General features: G+C 46.3%; 1 protein-coding gene across 1 annotated transcript in view; it reads right to left on the reverse strand.

Annotated features, from left to right (window-relative positions):
* The window catches only part of RAD54 (DNA repair/recombination protein), a 92,261-nt gene extending 74,919 nt beyond the window's left edge, over positions 1-17,342 (reverse strand). The window contains exons 1-4 of the mRNA XM_086490842.1: positions 16,947-17,342; positions 16,273-16,647; positions 15,448-15,546; positions 15,129-15,369 (exon numbers count right to left, since the gene is read on the reverse strand). Of these exons, the coding sequence (XP_086346968.1) occupies positions 15,129-15,369; positions 15,448-15,546; positions 16,273-16,647; positions 16,947-17,218 (987 nt within the window). The 5' untranslated portion in view covers positions 17,219-17,342. The remainder of the gene's footprint in view (positions 1-15,128; positions 15,370-15,447; positions 15,547-16,272; positions 16,648-16,946) is intronic.
* Positions 17,343-21,552: the final 4,210 nt, after the last annotated feature.

Consider the following 21,552-nt stretch of genomic DNA (forward strand, 5'->3'; position numbering starts at 1 on the left):
GAGTGCGAACGGGATGTAAGAACCGCTTGGAACCATCTTTGGATGACCAAGGGAGATTCTTTGGACGCATATTGTGAGAGGTTTTGGGACTCTTTTCTACCGACCTCTTCATTTAAGAAGGTAACAGATTGAGCGGTTTTGTTGCGGACTCCCTACGGAGATCCGAGATTACTGCCTTGAACAAAAGTCAGACTCTATTCAAGAATTAATGGGTCATGCAAAACAGGGTTTCTCAATACATTCGGGGAATTTGACCTACCCCATTGATGAAATCTTGACTCAAAGGACCAGTCAGACTTCCAACAATGAAAGTAGAAAGAAAAAGAGTCCCCAGAAAAAGAAGGATACACGACCCCTACTGACTCTTAGAGAAAGGGCTTACGAGAGGAAGTGTTTTGGTTGCGGGGAACAAGGACACATCTCCGCAAAGTGCCCCAAAAAGGCACAGCAAGGACAGACTGAATATAGGCCAAAGAGTTCTAGAGCAACAAAGGAACGTGGCAAAAAAGGCAAGATTAAAGCAGGATTGGTACCAGATTGCATAGGAACCGTCGACCCAAGCCAAATAGATGACAGTACAGAACTTTGCCGAGCTTGGGGCAAAGTGAAAGATCAGGAATCCCTTATCTTTCTCGATGGAGGAGCCGAGGCCAACTTCATTTCACCTGAATTGGCGGCGTGGCTCGAGATTACGCCCGACAGGATGGGGCCACCAACAGAGGCAATTCTAGCGACGCCCGGACGAGATGTAGCCATTACGTTTGTCATTGGCAAACTTCTTTTGCATTGTTAGGGATATTTAGGGCACGAGGACTTTTACATCATGCCTTTGAAGGGTGTGACGTCCTCCTAGAAGTCCCTCGGTACCATAAGAACAACGCTGCGGTTGACTATCGGGCCAAGAAAGCAACTTTGACAAATAAAAAGGGCAGAAAATTTATACTAGATGTAAAATTGAAGGGCGAATCCGTCCCTATTGTATCCGCTTCGGCCATTTCAAAATTAATGAAATCCAATCTTTTTGTTTACTCGATCTATTTGAAAGAGTTGAATGATGAACACAGAACGAACATGTCTGAACTAGGCAAAGAACGCCAAGATTTTCTCCACACATGCTGATTGTTTCTCTGAAGGCCTACCAGGCGAGTTACCTCCATCTCGTCCTAAGGATCATACTATTGATCTAATTCCTTGAAGCCCACCACTGAACCGGCCACTTTACCATGTTAGCCGAGCCCAGAATGAAGAAATCATGAACCACGTGAAAGACCTTCCTAAAAAGGCTCTTATCCAACCGAGTACTTCACCCTACTGCTCTTTGGTTTTGTTAGTATTAAAGAAAGACAGATTTTGGAGAATGTGCACTGATTATAGAGCTCTCAATAAAATCACTATCAAACAGATTGCCGATTCCAAGGATCGATGATATTCTTGACCAACTTCAAGGATCCTCTTGTTTCAAAAGGATTGATTTGAAAAGCGGATATCATCATATCAGAACCGCTCCGGGAGATGTCTACAAGAAAGCCTTTCGGACAAGCTTTGGTTTATACAAATTTTTGGTGATGCTTTTTAGAATGGAAATAGAGATAAGGACAACATATTCTTATTGTAACCATCTTTTTGGAAGCTCGTCGAAGGGCAGTTCATCATAAACAGAGGAGAGCTTTGGCTTGGTAGGAGAGTCAGACACCGAGGGGGCTGAGGTGAAGTTTGCGATGTTGGTAAACTCCTATAAAGGAGATTTCTTTCCTCTCCAATGATCCTTGATAGGCTCGCCAAGTCCAAAGGTTTTCACTGAGGGAGCAGCTAAGGGATCAACATCTATCTCTGTGACCTCCACTCTTGTTGTTGGCTTAGGTGGCACACCGGTGTCAGCTACCGCAAGAACATGGGGAGAGGTTGTATCCTCGGGCAAAGATTGAATGGAGGCCACATAACAAGGCATAGACTTGGTAGCTTCTAGCCACTCCAATAGATCTTCGTCAAGCCCATCAGGTGGACTAGGCTGCTCCAAATTAGGATTGTCCATTCCCCCTTAAAGACGAATGGGTTGCATAGAGGAGCCAAAAAGTATGTATCCACATTGCGTCATTGTCCCAATCATGCAGTGCTATAAGGGAAGTATGTGCCACTTCCCCCAACTTGCCAGCCCTGTTTTCATGTGATTACTTGCGTCCCTTGTGTTCGGCACTTTCTTATGATATTGATCATTCGTTCGCGTCCCTCACTCTCGTGTCCCTCTTGCGTTCAGTTTTCAAGTTGCGTTCTTGTATATGCGTTTGCTTGCCTGGAGGCCCCGTTTGCATCGCAGGTGAGCCGGCGCGGCCCCTTTCCCGCGACGCCCCGAACGAGGGCGTCACACTTGGTATCAGAGCTTCGGCTCGAGTCCCCGACGTCGGCCCGTGGCCCATGGTTGTCACCACGTTTTCGGCCCGTCTGCCTCGTTTTTTCCACGTTTTCTCCGCGTTCTCGACCCGTGTTGCCCTGTTTTGCCCCGTTTCACCACGTCCCTTGCGTGATTGCCCCGTTTTGCCCCGTTCCTTGCGTTTTCTCCACGTTCCCCACAGTTTTTCACCGTTTTGCCTCGTTTGACCCGCGTTTCGCCCTGTTTTCACCGTGTTCTCCGCATTCTTGGCCCGTTTTGCCCCGTTTTGACGCGTTTCTCCACGTTTCCCATTGTTTTTCAACGTTTTGCCCCGTCTTACACCGTTTGGGACCGGTTTTCATCATTTTTGAGCCGTTTTTCACGGTTTTCGTCGTTTTGGACCCCGTTTCACACTGTTTCATAGTTTTTCAACGTTTTCAAGCCGTTTTCTCGCAGTTTTTCAGTTTTCGACATTTTTGAGTTTTTCTTTTCGACTTCGGCCACAAAAGTACAGAAATGGCTGGAGATCAAGAATATGATGACAGATACAGAACCGAGCCTGATTTGAATAAGAAGGAGAAGAAGAAGGAAACGAAGACACGACAAGATGCCCAAGACACAATAGAAAGGAGACTGGAGGCACGCATCATGGCCTCCGTGGAACAACAGATCAACTTGATGTCGGCTAACATGGGCGACCTGATTCAAACACAGCTAGGCCAACGATACGAAGATCGCCCAGGCACCAATAATGTCAACATGCGGCGTAACACACAAAGACGACCGCGACCCGAAGACTAAGACTATCACGATGATCAAAGTGAAAGACGTTACTATAGCCCTGACAGACACCTAGAAGATGAAAACAGACTGGGAAAATTCAGACCCAATCCCCCAAAGAAATACAAAGGCAACCGCACCTCACTGGAACTCAACAAGTGGTTCAGCGAGGTAGAAGACTACATGCAGTGGAACAACATAGGCAGACGCAGATGGGTGCAAGTGGCCAAAACCTTTCTGACCGACGACGCCTATGTATGGTTCCTCACTGAACAGCAATCAAAGCGCTGGGAGGACTTGGAGGACCTACAAAGAGACATGCTCAGCTACTTTGTCCCAGAGAATGAGGGCAACAAAATCAGAGATTCATGGCACGATCTACGCCAGGACGGCCACATATCAGAATACATTGTCAAATACCGTCGACTCATGCTCCAACTCCCATTGATGCACACAGCAGACAGGCTACATGGGTTCCTGTACGGCCTTAAGCACTGGGCCCGTCGAGAGGTCGAAAAACAGAATCCCAACACCTGGGAAGTGGCCGCCAATATGGCAGAAAAGCTACGCGACACAAACCCCACACCAGGTTTGCCTCCAAATAACCCTCGCCCCAACAATTTTGCCCCCAACCACCGGCCTAACCCACCCGCCGGGCAAGGCCGCAGATTTGTACATAATAACAGAAGCAATGTTCCCCGCCCAACACCACCTAATGCCAACCCTGGATTAGGCCGCGGAAATGGCGCCTTAATCCAACGCAGCTCTTTTGCGAGCAACTCTTACAACACCATGTCCACCAGTTTTGCCCCCCACACTTACCACGGCAATAATAACAATCCGCACCACGATCGCATCTGGTGCAGTGACTGTCGAATTGCTCACGGCCCCAACTACGCTTGTGTACGCAAGCGCAATCATGCCTCAACATCATCTAGCAAAGCCAACACCATCCAAATCGAAGAACCACCCTCCCCCCCCCCAACGAAGAATCGAAGAAACGGATGACCCTATTGTTGACCAACAACTTCGGATTGGAGCAGTATCCCTCCACCCTCAATGCATGGCAGCAGCTATCACGAACATTCAAAACTTATATGTCCAGGCAACAATTGGGACCCAACAACAATGGATCATGGTAGGCTCAGGCGCTACACACAACTTTCTATCCCCGCAGTGCGCCGCTCGCCTGGGCCTACGCCTCACCACCGTCAATGAAACTACAGTCAAGTTTGCCCAAGGAAAGGATAGCAATGTAAAGGCAGCCCGTCAAGTCAGGATCGAGATGGGTGAATTCACATGTCGCCTTGACTTCATAGTGGTCCCAATGGACGACTTTGAGGCAATCATTGGTCTGTCCTTCAACGACAAGTACCTCATTGCACTCCTAGGCATGAAGGTGGATCAATTATTGCTGAATAATCAAGGCAAAGCAGTGACAGTACAAGGCGTCAGACTCACAACGCAGCAGGCATTCACCCGTCAAGCGCATCTGCAAACCAAAAACCCCCCTATCAACCGCCAAGACCCTGCGCAGTTAGCAGCGATGAAAGGCAAACAGAAAATCCCAGAATACTCGTCCCCCAAACTCAACCTCATGAGTGCAAAGCAAGCAGAGAGGGCTCTCAAGAAAGGAGCTCAGGTTCACCTCTGCATCATGCAAGCCAAGGAGCAGCCCACAGCAAGGCTCAACTCTATCACCATCGAGCAGGCCAAAGTGGGTGACCCCTCACTTACCCCCATCCTCCAGAAGTACAAGGATGTCATGCCCCCAGAACTCCCCCCCGGCCTACCTCCTCCCCGTCAAATTCAACACGAAATTGATCTCATTCCATGGAGTACATCCCCGGCCAAGGCACCCTACCGCATGAATGACACCGAGCTAAAAGAGCTCAAGAAGCAACTCCAGGAATTAGAGGATCAAGGTTTCATCAGGCCCAGCAGCTCTCCTTTTGGGGCCCCAGTCTTGTTTGTGAAGAAGAAAGACGGCTCGATGCGACTATGCGTGGATTATCGGGCCCTCAACAAGATAACTATCAAGAACAGGTACCCCGTTCCCCTCATGGAAGATCTGCTAGACAGACTACAGGGTGCCCAATACTTCACTCGCATCGACCTCCGCTCAGGCTACCACCAAGTCCGCATCGCCTCAAAAGACATCCCGAAGATTGCCTTCCGCACACGCTACGGCTCTTGGGAATGGATGGTCCTGGGGTTCGGTCTCACCGGCGGCCCTGGCACTTTCTGCAGAATAATCCATGACAGTTTCCGGGACATGATAGATGATTTCCTCATTACTTACATTGACCATCTCCTCATCTATAGCAAGACTTTAGAAGAGCACCAGAAGCATGTCACCGCAGTACTCCAACGCCTCCGCGAACACTAGCTATATGCCAAGCTGGAGAAGTGTGAGTTTGCTGTCCAGAAAATCGAGTTCCTTGGTTTCATTGTCACGTCAGAGGGTATTATGGTGGATCCCAAGAAAGTCGACGCCGTCATCAAGTGGGCCCTCCCGACATCCATCAAAGAAGTCCGAGAGTTTGTGGGCTTCTGTCAGTACACACGCCACTTCATCCGCGACTTCAGCAAGATTGCTGCGCCACTTACAGAGATAACCAAAGGCCACAAACCCTTTCAGTGGACCTCTAAAGAAGAAGAAGCCTTTGAGAACCTGAAGATCGCCATGTGTAGTACCCCCGTCCTCCGACTACCCGACTTCACCAAACCATTTGAAGTGCATACAGATGCCTCCGATGGTGCCATTGGTGGAGTCCTCATGCAAGAGCATCAGCCCATCGCCTACGAATCTCACAAGTTCACAGATGTAGAAACAAGATGGACCACCCATGAGAAGGAAATGCTCGCTATCGTTTACTGCCTCCGAAAGTGGCGACACTATGTTCAAGACAAGCACACCAAGGTATACACAGATAACATCTCCCTCAAGTACTTCCAAACACAACCCCACCCCCAAGCAAGCCAGGTGGCAAGATACACTGGCAGAATACGACATCGACATCATCCACAAACCTGGCACCACAAATGTTATGCTCGACGCCCTCAGTCGAATGCCCACCCTCACAGCCATATCCACAGCAACTAGCACTCTACGCCAACGCATCCTCGACGCTCAAAAAGCTGATCCTGCTGTCCTCCGAATGCTCAACGACCACATCTCTGGCAAAGCTGCAGTGGGTCTCTTTGAAGTCAAAGATAACCTCTTCTACGCGCATGGAAAAATCTATATCCCCAATGATCCAGAGCTAAAGAAAGACCTCATGTGGGAGGCTCATGACTGCAAGCTAGCTGGACATGGTGGCCAGAAGAGATCTTATGACAAACTCCATCAACACTACATGTGGCCAAAAATGAAGGACGACGTAATCGACTACGTGCGCACCTGCCCAACCTGTCAACTGGTCAAAGCTCAAAGAGTCAAGCCTGCTAGCCTCCTCCACCCCATGCCAACACCCTCAGGGCCTTGGGACATGGTAAGTATGGACTTCATCGTCGACCTCCCCCCCTCCCACGGCCACACTACCATCATGGTGGTCGTCGACTACTTCACCAAGCAAGCTCACTTCATACCTGCAAAGCCTCCCGTCACCGCCTACCAAGTCGCCAAACACTTCTTCGCCAAAGTCTTCAAATACCACGGCCTTCCCCTCGCCATAGTTTCTGATCGCGACACCCGTTTCCTCAGCAACGTCTGGCGCGAGCTCTTCAAACTGCTAGGTACCCAGCTCCGCTTCTCCTCCGCCTACCACCCAAAAACCAATGGCCAAACTGAAAGACTCAACCAAGGCATTGAAGACTACATCCGCAGCTACGTCAAGGCAGATCAGAAGGACTGGTCCGAATACATGGACGTCCTGGAATTCCACTACAACAACTCCATCCACAGCAGCACTGGCTACACCCCCTTCGAGCTCTCCACAGGTAAAGAAGTCATCACACCTCTTGCACTAGCAACCGGCGATGTGCATGCCCAGGATCTGGAATGTGAAGAGTTTCTTCAACAATGGCAAACCCGCATGCAAAGGGCAAAGAAGAGTCTCGAGCAAAGCAAGGTACGCATCGCCAAATACGCCAACCAAAAGCGAAGGCCTGCCGAACTCTTCCAAGAAGGTGACTTAGTCCTCGTCAGCTCCCAGAATATCACCCTCCGTCAAGGCCTCTCCCCGAAGTTCAACCACCGCTACTATGGGCCATACAAAGTGCTCAAGTCCTACAACGACATCACCTACAAGCTGCATCTACCATCACACATCAACATCCACAACGCCTTCCATGTAAGTCTACTCAAAAGGTTCGTGCCGGATAACACCTATGGTAGAAGCCTCCCCGAATATGTAAAGGATGGCCCGCCACATGAGCCGGAGGCCATCCTAAAGTCGCGTTTTGGGCGCCGGGGACAACTTTTCTATGTCAAATGGCGCAATCGCCCCATGACAGAATGCACTTGGGTACCTGAAGAAATCATGCTTCGACTCGGAAGACCCCTTGTGCTGCGCTTCTACAACATGCCCACTGAAGAGGAGGACAACACACTACATGACAACAACATAGAGTAGTCCTCCCCCCCACTTGTAACTAGCATCACCCTAGGTAGCTAGACATTTTGGCAACACTTCACTCCCTCCCTTGTAAATATCCGCCCCAAAACCTCGGCATCAACTTTTGTATCGGCACCTCTCAAAACCCCGGCTTGACGTGGGCGTCAAGCTCTCTCAACCCGGGGGTGTATATAAGGGAAGTATGTGCCACTTCCCCCAACTTGTCAGCCCCGTTTTCATGTGATTACTTGCGTCCCTTGTATTCGGCACTTTCTTATGATATTGATCATTCGTTCGCATCCCTCACTCTCGTGTCCCTCTTGCGTTCAGTTTTCAAGTTGCGTTCTTGTATATGCGTTTGCTTGCTTGCAGGCCCCGTTTGCATCGCAGGTGAGCCGGCGCGGCCCCTTTCCCGTGACGCCCCGAACGAGGGCGTCACAAGTGCTTTCTGTCATAGCCATGGTCTGCCGACTCCCTCGACCTACGGAAGTCTACTACAAAATCCAAGCTAAATGAGAAGTCTTGTACCTGCAGAGATACCTTGTCTACTATACCCAAGGGGTGGACAGTCCTTTGGTCAGCCAAGTCATTGTAAACGGTGCGGGTCTAGTAGGGCTCGAGACCCAATTTCAGTATAGTGAACTCAGGCATCAGATTTCTGCCCGATCCATCATCCACAATCACTTGAGAATGGGCGTCCTAGAACAGATACAGTTAAACGAGGACTCCTGTAATCAGTGAGAGGGGCAACAGGGTAGGAGATCATGTATGACTCTGAGGGCTGCACAGGGAGGTGCCCACCAATAGACCCTGCACCAAGGTACAGAGATTAAATGATTGTCAGAATGTCACTTCGAAGATTAATTAACAGAAAAGCAGTGTGCTGAGTACTTCAAAGAGCACAAGTGTTATGGCTATGATGAACAGGGATACGTCTTCACAAAGTGTCCAAAGATGAATTAGGGGAACCACTGATAGTTCACCAGAGGGTTCTGACGATTCAGAATGATGTGCTAATGGACAGGGGATAGAGCAACAACCTACAAGTTCCAAGGCACAAGAAAAAGATTAGAAGGGTAAGCTAGGTCCACCGCTAACTTGGTCTTGAGCAAGCTTTGCCAACCCTCGATGCAAAGTGAATAAGAGAGAAGAACTTTGCATATTCTCTTCAACTTTGAGTTGTACCTTTAGGCTTTTGGATTTTTAGCAATCTCTATTCCTTAAGTGCACGTCGAATCAGCGGGTTGAATCTAATGCAGTACATGTTGCATAAGTGGGAAGTCACTCCACTCCTTTGTCACGGGATGCTTGTATTAAATAAAGTCACTAATTTCTCTTAGAGATTTTAGAGTAAATATTTTGCGGAATGACTTTATGAAAATATGTACATTGAATTGGAAATTTCCTAGATTGAACTGATTACATGTGCTCTTTTATGTGTGTATTGTTAGAGTATATGTAGAGAAAGATGAAATGTCTGCAACATTTTGTCTGATAAATAATATAATGAACTTAGTTCATCTAGACATCTAATAGCGATCAACGAGATTGAGATGTGATGGCTAAGTCAATGTGATCCTAGTGCATCAAGATTTCTATTTGGATGAGATGATTGGATAATGTGAGTGCATCAAGAGTTCTGGAAGGATGAGATGACACACAGAGATCTAGGTGCATCAAGAGTTTTGGACTAGATGAGATGACTAGAATAAATGTTTGCACCTCGGTGATCACTGTAAACTAAGTGTTTGATTTGTGAATTCCATTGTCTGTGAATATACTATCTTGTTGGGATGATCATGGGTATGGTTTGCTTGACATGTGACAAAGGATATGAATCTCATAGTGACAAGATTTAGTAGATCAAAACATTCGTGAAAACATCAATAAGGTCTGGATGTGATTGCTAAATAGGTTACAATGATACTAATTTGTATCTAGGACCCTCGACAGAAATGTGATTTGATCAATTTCTGATGTCTTTACAAGTGCTAGATGTGTGCAGTATGGTGCATGGGTACATAGAGTTGGTGTCTATTGAGCTAGGTTTTGTTTTGTGTCTATTTGCAGACATAATCAAGGGAGATTGCAATTCTTTCAAGAGGGAGATATGTCACAAGTTTGTGATGTGGCATGCCTAGCTTAAGGGATTGGCCAAGGATAGGGTTAGGTTAGGTTTTTAACTTAACCCTTGTCAACTTATGGACATCGATTGAGGGGCCTAAACCCAAAACAAACGAATCATAAAGGCTCCCTACTCATCTCAGATTTTACGTTGCTGATGATGTGGCATCTGTACAGACGCTCTGCGTTTTGCGCTGGCAAATTGCTAACGTGGCAAGGCAATACGGACAACAGGAAAGTTGCGCCAAGCTTTTGAGAGCATGTGCTTTTGGGGTCAAGTGCATATGCAACAATAGTAAAGAAATAGTTGAAGTGGGTCAGTGCATCTAGGGACGGAACTTCACCGTTCCATGTCGACTATCCTCTTATCTCTCTCTCTATTCAAGTTCAATTCAATTATTTGCAATTTTTGTGTGTGTGTTGCTATTGATTTCTCGCTTAAGAGTGTCCAAGACTATAACATTGCATGACCCCCTTCAAATTCTCCACTACCCATCGATAAGGCACATGGGTAATATGAAGAGATGCTACACAAACATAGGGCCCCCTCTATAAGTTGGCCACCCTCGACAAAAACTGAGAAATTCCCATGATACCTAGACTCTAGCAAAGCCTCACAAGGCTTGGCACAGCCATAGAGAAGCCCTCTCTCACTAGATCTAGACAAGAAATCCAAAAGATGACGTCCAAAATCGTAACCATAGCAAGGTAAGCCCTTTAAGCGGGGGCGAGGGCTAGGTCTATTAGATACTCTTGTCTACATTATGCTTCACTTTGATAAAATTATTCTAATCTCTAAGTCACGCGAAGACTTTCGTTAGCATCTTCAGGCATTGGATGAGTTATGTATGCGAAGAGGCCTCACAATGAACATTGGGAAAAATAAGGTCATGATCTGCCACACATCTCAATGGGTCAAGAGTAGAGCTATGATTCTTCACATTAGCAAGGGGCCGAGTTGAGGTCATTGTAACGGGCTGAGGCTACTTCCCAAGCGGTGGGAGATAGCAAACCTGTGATTTTCAACACAATAGAGAGATAGAGAGTATTCACCTCACAGATGAATGTAAGAGACGGATAGGTCGCGGCTCATAGAGGAAGAGAGAATTTAGTTCATAGATATTGTAGAGAAGATGGAGTTTACGAGATAGAATGTGAGAGAGAGAGAGAGAGAGAGAGAAATGAAATGAAATGTAATATTAACATCTTCAAAAGGCCAAAATGACCTATGAGACCAAAAGGTTACATGTGGTGAATCTAATACCAGGTCTGGGTACAAAAAGTACAAAGAACTGAAAAGAAAATAGTGGGTAGGGGTGAGGTGAAAGCTGATACCAAGGGAATACAAAGGGTGAGCTGATACAATGGAGCTCTCTGACAATCGAGGCATCATTTACATATACATCAGTATCCAAAAGGCTATAGAGATTCAATGTTCTCCAAGGTAGGCACTCTGTCGGGACGACTCCTATGTTGCGCCAGTATGGTATGGATCCTCTGTCGCAATCTGCGTCGATGTCGAGAGGGCCCCCTCATCCGTGGGCGACGGGACCGCCCCAACTCTATCGCCCGATCAAGCAGTATGCCTCTGGTGCCTCTGGTGTTGTTATGCTGTGGGGGCTACTCTAACTCCTCTGCCTGTGACTGAAAGAAATCTGTAATCTTCCGTTGTTGCTGGATCTCTCATTGTGCCCCTCTTCAAGAGGTCCTCTCTGTGTTTGCGAATCTCAAGTAAGTATAATCTGAGGCATCTCTGATCCTGGTATCTCATGACTCTAGAAAGTGGCCCAAAACCCTCTCTAAATAGACAGTGAAAGCGGCCTCGTATCTCTAGTATATTGGGCATTGACATATGTAATGTAGCTCTGTCTCGGGCTCTATCTGGCACACCTGACAAATCTTGGACTCAGCGGGTACTCTAAATCTGCCTCTCTCGATCTTTAGCTGATGTGAGGATGTGCGTATCTGACCAATAGCACATTGTATCCCATGGGATAGATGAGTATCCATGTATCCTGGTCTGATCACAAAACCATCCTCCGTGAGCTGGAGAAGATGCTCTCTATAGAAAGTCATCTTCGTACCTAGCTCATGTGTAGGCTGTATCCATGTCCTCTTTGTATCCAATTGAATCAAGTCCTATCTGATGAGCCTGGTGATCTCTGTCCTAGTGAGGGAGATGGAGGGTGCATCCAGAGAGTACTGAAATGGGGGTAGCCAATCCATACTAAAGCCATGTAACTGAAACCGAGATGCCATCTTTGCATACCGACATGATCTATCTCCCTGCAATGCCAGCTGTCGCGAAGACTCTAGTGCTAATCGAGCATATCTATCTCTAGGGAGAGCCCAGGTGTTATGCATAAATGAAACTGATCGAGTGAGTGCCTCCACTACCAATGGAGGAGCAGCGAGCTCCGCCCTAACAATGTCATGTGGTACTGAGGCCTTGGCCCTAATCATCCGAGAAATCATAGACACCAAGGGCTTCTCCATACACATCACTGGCAACAAAATAGGCACCTCTAACGGTATTTCATAATTGTATTAAAATTCAGTGCTAATACATAGTGTTAACTTCTCAAAGAAAGATGACACCCCGAAAGTGATAAAAAAGACCCATAAACTTACTTTTCAGCCCATTAAGAATATGGTGTGCAAAGCTGAGATATTTGTGCCACTTGTCTGCACCTGCTATATTGGGAATGTCTGTGTGTCCACATTCCATGCATGCACTGTGTATGTGTCCTCTTTCAAGGCATGCACTGCCCGTCTTTCCATGCATGCACTTGCCACTGCCAGTGTGTCACTCAATGTGTCCTCTTTCTACTATTTTTGGATCGCCACTCTAGCCACTTGCTATTTTTGGATCGTCGAGTCATCCACCTGCTATTCTTGGGCAGCCAAATAAACGACCTGCTATTTTTGGGACATCGAATCAGCCATCTTCTATTTTTGGACAGCCAAATCAGTCACCTACTATTGTTAGATTGCCAAATCAGTCAATTACTATTTTTTGGATCGCCATCTCAGCCACCTTCTATATTTGAATCTTCAAGTCCACCACCTACTATTTTTGGATCGCCATCACAGCTACTTGCTCTTTTTGGGTTGCTACATCAATCGCATGCTATCTTCGGTCAGCAAGCTCCTGTCCAGCAAGCACTTTGTAAGCACCTCAAGCTACTCGAGCTGCTCGAATAAAGTTTGCTTAGTCAGTAAGTTGTGAAAGTCATAATCTCCTATGTTTGCTCGAGAGTTACTTTCAGTGGCACCATGAGAGGCTTCTTTATGGCAAGTACAACCAGAGAGACCCACTACAGGGCATGCAACCTCATGATGCAAGAGTGTCAAATGTCAGCACATGCTTTTAGGAGCCTCATACCAAGGGTTGGCTTTTGGATACACTACCCATGTTAGTGGAGAACCTTTTCCAAGCAGTTTGTTCTATTCACAAGATGAGAGAGATAACATGATAGACTCTCGTATGGAACTTTTAAGGCTTCAAGACAACTAGCAGAGGCACAAGAGAGCAGATCATGGAATGTTAAGGTTACACGATGGTTCATTGGACATGGCGAGATATAGAGCAGCTACCACCTTCCAATACAACCATGATTCACCCTCCATTCACCTCCCACGGCGAGAGAAATCGAGTCCTCAAGACAAGATCTAGCGCCTCTGGAGAGACGAGGATTACATCTACACAACCTCTTCCAACAAAGATTTGTACTACAAAGACTATTTCTTGACCATTTTGGAGGATAGACATATACATAGGCGAGGCTACACATACATGCCACACTTTGCATGAGTGGCAATCAGTTAGCTTAGAATATCATCACACAGATTAGAGATCGAGGTTGGTTGAGTTGCATGCATTGTTGGAGCTAAGAGACTTGCAAACTATGTGCGGTAGAGGTAGACAGTGAGGAGCATAATATATGCAAATGCATAGTTATGAGAACATACAAAGTTGAGACGTTGCTCTATTATGGGGATCTGACACTAAAAAAGTTGATGGAGACGAGAGACCAGAGATTGCTTTCTACTTGAGAGACAGAGACCTAGAGAGTCACTCCTCCAGACACCCATTGCCTCCAATTGAGGACTACAACCCAACTCATCAACATCTTCCAGAGAGCCACTCCTTCATCCCTCCTACTACTCAGAGAGGAGTCACACTATAGTAGGCAAAGATTGTTCCATCTTGCAGGCCGCCTCGAGCACTTGAGTATCAAGCCACCAAGGTACATCATGAGAAGATAAGAAACTCTGCACACAAAATCAGCAAGCAAAACAAGAGATGGTGGAGCAGGTTTTTTCACATCCCGTTGCTATCCTCCATGGACTCTTCACCCATACACACCCATGCAAGATATTGGATATTCTTGGTTTGTACCAAATAGAACTAGCTAGAAACATGAATATCATGATTGTACTCCTAGAACATATAGCTTCATAGTCATAGACAAAGAGCTCCATCCCTTCATCGCCCACACACACATATTACCCTCCAATTTATTTTGTAGCACTTTAATATGTGCTTTTGTTCTTTCTCAACTGCCAAAGGAAACCCTTATGAACATTGCTCTATCTAACAGGCCAAGTTCAGCCTCTACAATATGTTGATAAAACTTTGAAACTTTCACTCTTTTTATCTCTTCTCGATGATGATGACCTCCCTACCCCTTGTCATGTAAGAAGACCATGTCTCAGCAAAGTAAAAAGTAAGAGAAGCCTTGTAACTTGCCCACAGCCTCCACCATTGTAATGTGCATTAAGGGCCTTAGGGTACTCAAGGCGATGAAGGCAGATAAGCACTCGGCAGCCCCAATTGTGCACCGGAGTCGGTCATACACCTTCAAGGCCAAAACATAGAGAACAAGTGTGTAGGAAAGATAGAGAGATCCCGTGTGTGTGTGTGTGTGTGTGTGAGGGAGGGGGTGGGGACCACTATTATGCTAGAAACGACCCCCCTCCCCTCCCTCTAGAAGACCCCAATAAAATGCCAATAAACACCCTCTACTGGTCTGAGACCCACATACTACCAAGGAACTAGGATCAAGAATCACTACAAGTCTGCTCAGAGATACCGGAGCCAACACATACAGGAGGTGAAACTCTAATGAGCACCCCGTCGTTAACCATGTAGGTACTAGAGTAAATGTCAGTAGTAGTGCTTTCATGGTAGTCGATTGTACCGATTTCTGCCTGTAAAAGCTACGAAATTTTGACCAATAATCATGCACACCCCCCAACTTTATTTCTTTAAAAGCATTACTGAAGTGGGATACCTGATATGCACTACCAGCTGCCAAAAAGGCAGAGATGCCAGAGATGACATCTGCCCGTGTGGATTCACAAAGCGCTATTACCCTCACTTGTCCTCCAAGCCATTTTTGAATTTCTGATTCCCAATTGCTGACAAGACTCGTTGGGGTAACTATCAAAACCTTCTTCGCCATTGGGGATCCATCAAAGCCTTGCTTTAGCAAAGTCCAAAGGAGAGTTATAGACTGCAATGTCTTTCCCAGCCTGAATAAATACACATTTCAAACCTAAGCATATGCATTCTGAAAATTTGGCTCAGCTGAAAAAGAAACCAAAATTTACCCCATATCATCTGCAAGTATGCAACCTGCAAGACTGCTGTTTGACTTTGAAAATTCCCGTAGTCCACTAACACATTCAAACATGAACTGCACACCATTCCTGCAACATGCAAGTTTGTGAAGAGATGTACCCAACTTCAGCCAGGCAAAAAATTAAAGATCTGAGAAAGGCTTACCAAAAAGTACTTCGAGAAAACAGAATCAAAATAGACCTTGCAATGGAAAGGTGAAAAGCAAGGGAATGAAATGGACTTCAAAATGCCATATCAAAAACTTTCAAAGTACGCTACAAACAAGCACAATCTTCTGCGTATGAGAAACCTAGCCAACTTTCAACCTCAACATTTTATTCTGAGCCCCAGCCTAAGATATCATCGTTTTAGGCCCACCTTGATGACAACATATTAGCACTGAAATATTATCTACTGCCTCTTCCTTCCGGTGCCTCTTGAGGTCACTCAAAAGCGAAAAAGAGATCCCAGACGGTTTCATAAGTAGTTTGACCACAATCATGCACCAAGCTCTTGCTCTTCCTGTCTCACATATATCATGTATTTCACACATGGTTCCATGTATCTTTTCTGCTAATCAATTTATGATGCTACTAACAGCGGCTTAGAAGCCACCAGTTTCTACATGTACGAAGATGGATGTCATCATCTGTCTAAAAGAAGGCAAATGCAAGAAATACACTCTTGTGAAAGACCTTCATATGCACTATTAAGGTTAGGAGGTCTTCAAATGTACCACAATTTCATTCCTCTTGAAAATTGTTTCTCATGTGTACAACTTCGATATAAGACAAGCATGTTAAAGAGATGGTTACCTTTGATGGGGACGTAAGAACCTGACCAAATGTGGATCAACAATGATTGGCATGAGCTTCTCATCTAATTTACCTTGCTCCTCTGGGTCCCATAAAACAAGTGGCTCAATGCCAGGAGGGAGTTCCTCAGTTGTGTCACTGCCAACATCAGAATATAAAGGTGGAAGTAAGGGTGTGATATGAGATGAAGATTCTCTTGAAGAGCACCAAGGCACAAATCGCTTGCGAGCATTGAGGCGGCGCAGAAGCTCGGCTGTTGTCTCACTGTTCACGCCTGGACAAGGAGACTTGAAAGGCTTTCTGATTACATCGACACAATCAGATATTGAGAGTACTTTTGGAAGCAGCGGTTGCCTTAAAACAACCAATTCGCCACTGTAAAAGGGAAACAGACAAAATGCCTTGAATGTAACTGCAACTTCTGAAGTCAGCATAAAAACTAAATCCTGGATGTTTCAATATTGACTTGTCCGTGGCTCCATTGTACTGAAAGTTTAAGTTTTAGGTTGACTTTACATAATTTCATGGTTGTTTATAGCAATAAGCTGCCTGCTGATGAGCTTTTGGTAGTAGAAACGATGAAATCATGAACGCCTGGTTTTCAGTGGTATTTGTACACGCAGTGCATATATGGAGGAGAAAACTGCTAGAGAAATGCGTAAACCCATTCTTACCTTAAAAGAGCTGCGACATTCTGTGCCTTCTTCTTACAGTAATGTGGAGCAAGATCTTCTTCGTTCTCATCTTGATATCCCTCGACTTCTTCTTGCCTTCTGCATCGCTCAATGAACTCTTCTGTGGTGATTACTCGAAAACAGCCAACACCGCTACTGTAGCTTCTCCAAGAGGGACACAGGAACCCGCCCTCTGCTTCGTTCACCTCGGGACACCATTGCAAGCTTTCCTCTTCACAATTTTCACAAAGCAGCGACTTTGGCCTCACCATCGCAGCACCATCTTCCCGCGCACAAGCAATGTTTTGATTTGAAAAACATGTCCGTGACCCGCCCGGTCGGTCCGGCCACCGGGCCAGCGCATCAGTAATGCGCTGTCTGGTCGGCTTAGCAAAGGCATCGTTCACTAAGCCCGAAAACACTTTTCATTAGAATCGCCATAATGAGATAAGAGATGTAGTAAAGTGATACAACACCTCATTACTCGATCAACGTGACCGGGTCGTCGGTTCAAGTGCGGCCAAGTGACCCTGGTAGCGATCACGGACGTTTGCTTCGACTCGCACGGGATTGTGCAATTGGATCAAAAAAGAAACACATTTTTCTCACAAATAGCATGAAGTATGCAGCACGGTTGCGCACTTACTTGTAGTTGGTCTAGAGTTCACACTGGACAGACTCTCGCAATGGGCAGTGATACGGGTGGTGGTCTAGTGGACACCATGGCCAGATCACCACCACCACATTTTGGAGATAAACTTAGCTAGACTAGGATATTTGCTGGCCGTTGGTGGCTCTTTATGATTGTATATATTTGTAGGTGGTTCTAGTTGTCACGGACGTCATCTACTTTCTATGGGCTATTGTCTTGAGTCTTGAGTCTTGGTACCAGCACCGCACATTTGCACCCTTCCTACATATTGGAGCCTCGACACCCCCATTGTACCTGTGAGTCTTGCACTTGGAGCTGAGTGTGCTCCCAGCCAGTCTATATGGTTTTATGAGTTTGTCGAGTTCCATTGAGTTCTGAGTCTATTGTTGTGCTTTGAGTTGTTGTTCCATTGTTGTGCAATGTTTTCTTTATGTTGGAGTGAGGTTTCATGCATAGTGCACTGAGAAGCACCCACTGTAGAGAGCACGACACACTTTTCCTGCTACAGGTGCTCTTATTTTTGGCACGACAGTGCTTGTGTGTTCCACCTTTGTCTAGACTAGCTTCATCCTAGTCCAGCTTGGTCTAGTCTATCTTAGCCTTGTCCAACTTTGTCTAGCTGGTCTAGTCTCTCTCACCCTTACCTAGCAAGAGTTGGTCTACCGAGTCTAGCCTGGCCTAGTTGGGTCTAGTCTAGTGGATCTAGACTATCCAGCAAGTTCAAGGATCTCAATGCCCAGAGCTTGGGTAGGTTTTTTGTTCTTGCATGACAGATACAAGGCAATCTAAAGATCGACAAAGCCCACTTCCGAGCCCTTTGAAGTACTACCCACAAAAAGCACCAACTTTTCGTGCCGAGTTGAAGTCCACCAGTCCCATTATCCCTACCCTCACATGCATCTACCTTCACTTCCTCAACCAGTTCTTCACCTCCCAGGTCACCTTCCCTACTGTTACAACAAGCTCTTGAGCAACAGGCTCCTGAGCAAGCAGACATGGAGGAGCTGACAAGCATTCTGGCTAAGGTGAACATAACGTTTGTGACTTTCAAAGGACTCTCCACATAGGATGTAAATGACCATGCTAGGAGATTTGTCTCCCTCTGCAGGGGTGTGGCCTCAATAAAGAAGACGCCTACCTCGTGCTCTTCCCATCAACCTAGATAAATGGTGCAATTAGTTTTCTTAGAATCGCTTTACTACTTGTGCAACATTAAGGCAACAATTCTATGAAGCTTTTAGACCAAGTGACTCCAGGTTCTGGATGAGTTGGCAAACCTAGCGCTCGAGCCAAATGAGACTTCAGTAGAACTCGTGGCAAGAACAAAGTCTTTGGTGGCTAAGCTTTCCTAGTAACCAAGGGAATTCATGGTCAAGAAGTGAGTGGAGAAGGCTCTCCCTAAGACTTCTCATGAAAAACTCCGAGAGAGTCTCCGATGTGAAGCCAATCTAGAGGAGTTTGTCGTTGTTGCTACTGGGATAGAAGGGGCAAGGAAGCTATTCAACAATCCTCCTCAAGTAGAGACATCCTCAGTACTCTTGGAAAGTCCATCTGACCCCTTGACTTCTTTATGCAGGGAACTAGAAGCATCGAAGTTACAACGAGCTCTTCAGGAGGAGACATCCTTCTCTCTTCGATAGGAGAAGCCTCCACATCATGAGGCTTTGGAATAGATCAAGCGGGACCTACAAGAGCTCAGGGCTTAGCGAGAGTCTAAGGCTCTGGTTTTGTGTAGCTCATGTCGCTCTCCAAGGCATCGTCCACATGAATGTCCACTTCGAGCTTATTGCTGCCTCTGTGAAAAATCTAGACGTGAAGACAAGGATTGCTACTATCTAAAGGGATTGTGGCAACTACAGCAGAGCCTTGCTCCTAATCTTCCACAAGGGTTACCACTTGTGTCTAACATGGTTTCTCAATATGGCCATGCAACCTACGTGCCACCCTTGCCGAGAACACACCCTCTATGCAAGGTATGCAAAGAAATTTTCCATCTCACAACTTTTATCATGCTAATTCTCCCTCACCCCCTCAGAGCTTCTACACCTCAGCCTCTACCGCCATGCAGCAAGGGCAATGACCATTTCTTCCCTCGGCCCATCTTGTGCTATAAATGTTCCTTGCCCAAAGGGTGTCCTCCTTGGCGTCATTGCCCTGAGGCTAAAAGGATCACTACAGTAAGGATTGTCCTGAGGCTAAAAGGATCACTACAGTAAGGATTGTCCTGATGCTAAGGATCACTATAGTAAGGATTTTTGTGAGGCTAAGGATCACTACAATAAGGATTGTCCCAAGAAATGTGCATCCACTTCTTGAAGCTCGAGTCAGAACCGATCAAAGTTCACATTTCCAAAGGTCAACCTGATAGCGATGAGCACTATCCCTCAACCGTCACGTGCTACTCATGTGTCTACCCCTTAGGACAAGCTACAACAAGTGGAAGAGCTAGCTCGTGTCCTCACCCGAGCACAAAGGGCAGCCCTCGGCCTCAGACTTCTAGAAGGTCCATCCCTACTTTCACAACCTAGTCTACCTACAACAACTGACAAGCCATCCACTAGTGCCAGAGGCCGACCTACCTCCATGATATTTGATATTGATGGGGCCTTCTTGGAAGCAGTGGCTGACTTGCAGCAGATCAAGGTTCCAAAGAACGCCCTAATCAAAGGAGAAAAGCCTACATAAGAAACTATCTTGAAGAACACCTTTCAGCAAGTGTCACTCTATGATATGCTCCGGCTAGATGTCAATCTTTGAAGTGACACCCTTACAGTATTTCAATCTTTGTACTCGATGTAGGGTCCAGTGGCGGGCATCTCCCACTGTAGCCCTTTGAGTCCTATTTGATCTCATATCCCGTTGCTTCTCTAACTGATTACACGAGTCCTCGTCTCACTGTGTCTATTCTAGAGCGCCAATTCTCGGGTGTAATTATGGATGGTGGATCTAGCATCGACCTGATACTTGAGTTCGCTATGCTAGCATTGAGTCTCCAGCCTACTAGGCCCGCCCCATTCATAGTGACTTTGGCTTAGCAAAAAATTGTCTACCCCTTGGGCATAGTAGACAAGGGGCCTCCACAAGTGCAGGACTTCACCTTTAGCTTGGATTTTGTTGTGGTTCGTCTTCCCTAGGTCGAGGGCGACTTTCCTTTGCTCATCAACAGACCATGGTTGTGGCACATCAAAGCACTACATGATTGGGGAAACAACGCAATGTGGATACATTCTCCTATCTCCACAATGAAACCCATTCAACTTCAAGGAGGCATGGATCCAATAGTGCATCATAGTTCTTTGTTAGTGGAGTCCAACCCCAACTTGGAACAACCTACCCCACCTGATGGACCAGAGGAGGACCTACTTGACTGTTGAATACTACAAAATATATGCCTTGTTATGTGGTTTCTATCCAATCTTTGCCCGAGGATACCCATCTCCCACTGTCTTACAATAGTCAGGCTCAATGTGCTGCCTAGCTGAGAAACAAGTGCCGAGGTCATGATAGTTGTTAACTCAAATGCTTATACTGTCGAGACGTATGGGCTTGATGAGCGTATCAAAGACCACAAACAAGGTAAGACAATCTCCTTTATGTTAGGATTCTGGCCAATTGGTTGGACATCCCACTTACTACTAACCCATCTACTAACATAACCATTATATACTTATTCTTATATACAACAGAATAAGGAGCTGCAAACAGGATAACATTGTTGTGCGCTCCACCCAAAGCAGCTCTCTCTCTCTCTCTCTCTCTCTCTCTCTCTCTCTCTCTCTCTCTCTCTCTCTCTCTCTCTCTCTCTCTCTCTCTCTCTCTCTCTCTCTCTCTCTCTCTCTCTCTCTCTCTCTCTCGCACTCGCACACGCTTCTCGCGGCACCTTCAACTGGTATCAGAGCAGGGTTTGTGCTTGCCGTCTTCGCGTCCACCCACGTGCACTTTCAAAAGTGCAAA

The sequence above is a fragment of the Adiantum capillus-veneris genome, chromosome 2 (assembly GCF_014529385.1).
Source record: "Adiantum capillus-veneris isolate H3 chromosome 2, ASM1452938v2, whole genome shotgun sequence".
Taxonomy (NCBI): Eukaryota; Viridiplantae; Streptophyta; class Polypodiopsida; order Polypodiales; family Pteridaceae; genus Adiantum; species Adiantum capillus-veneris.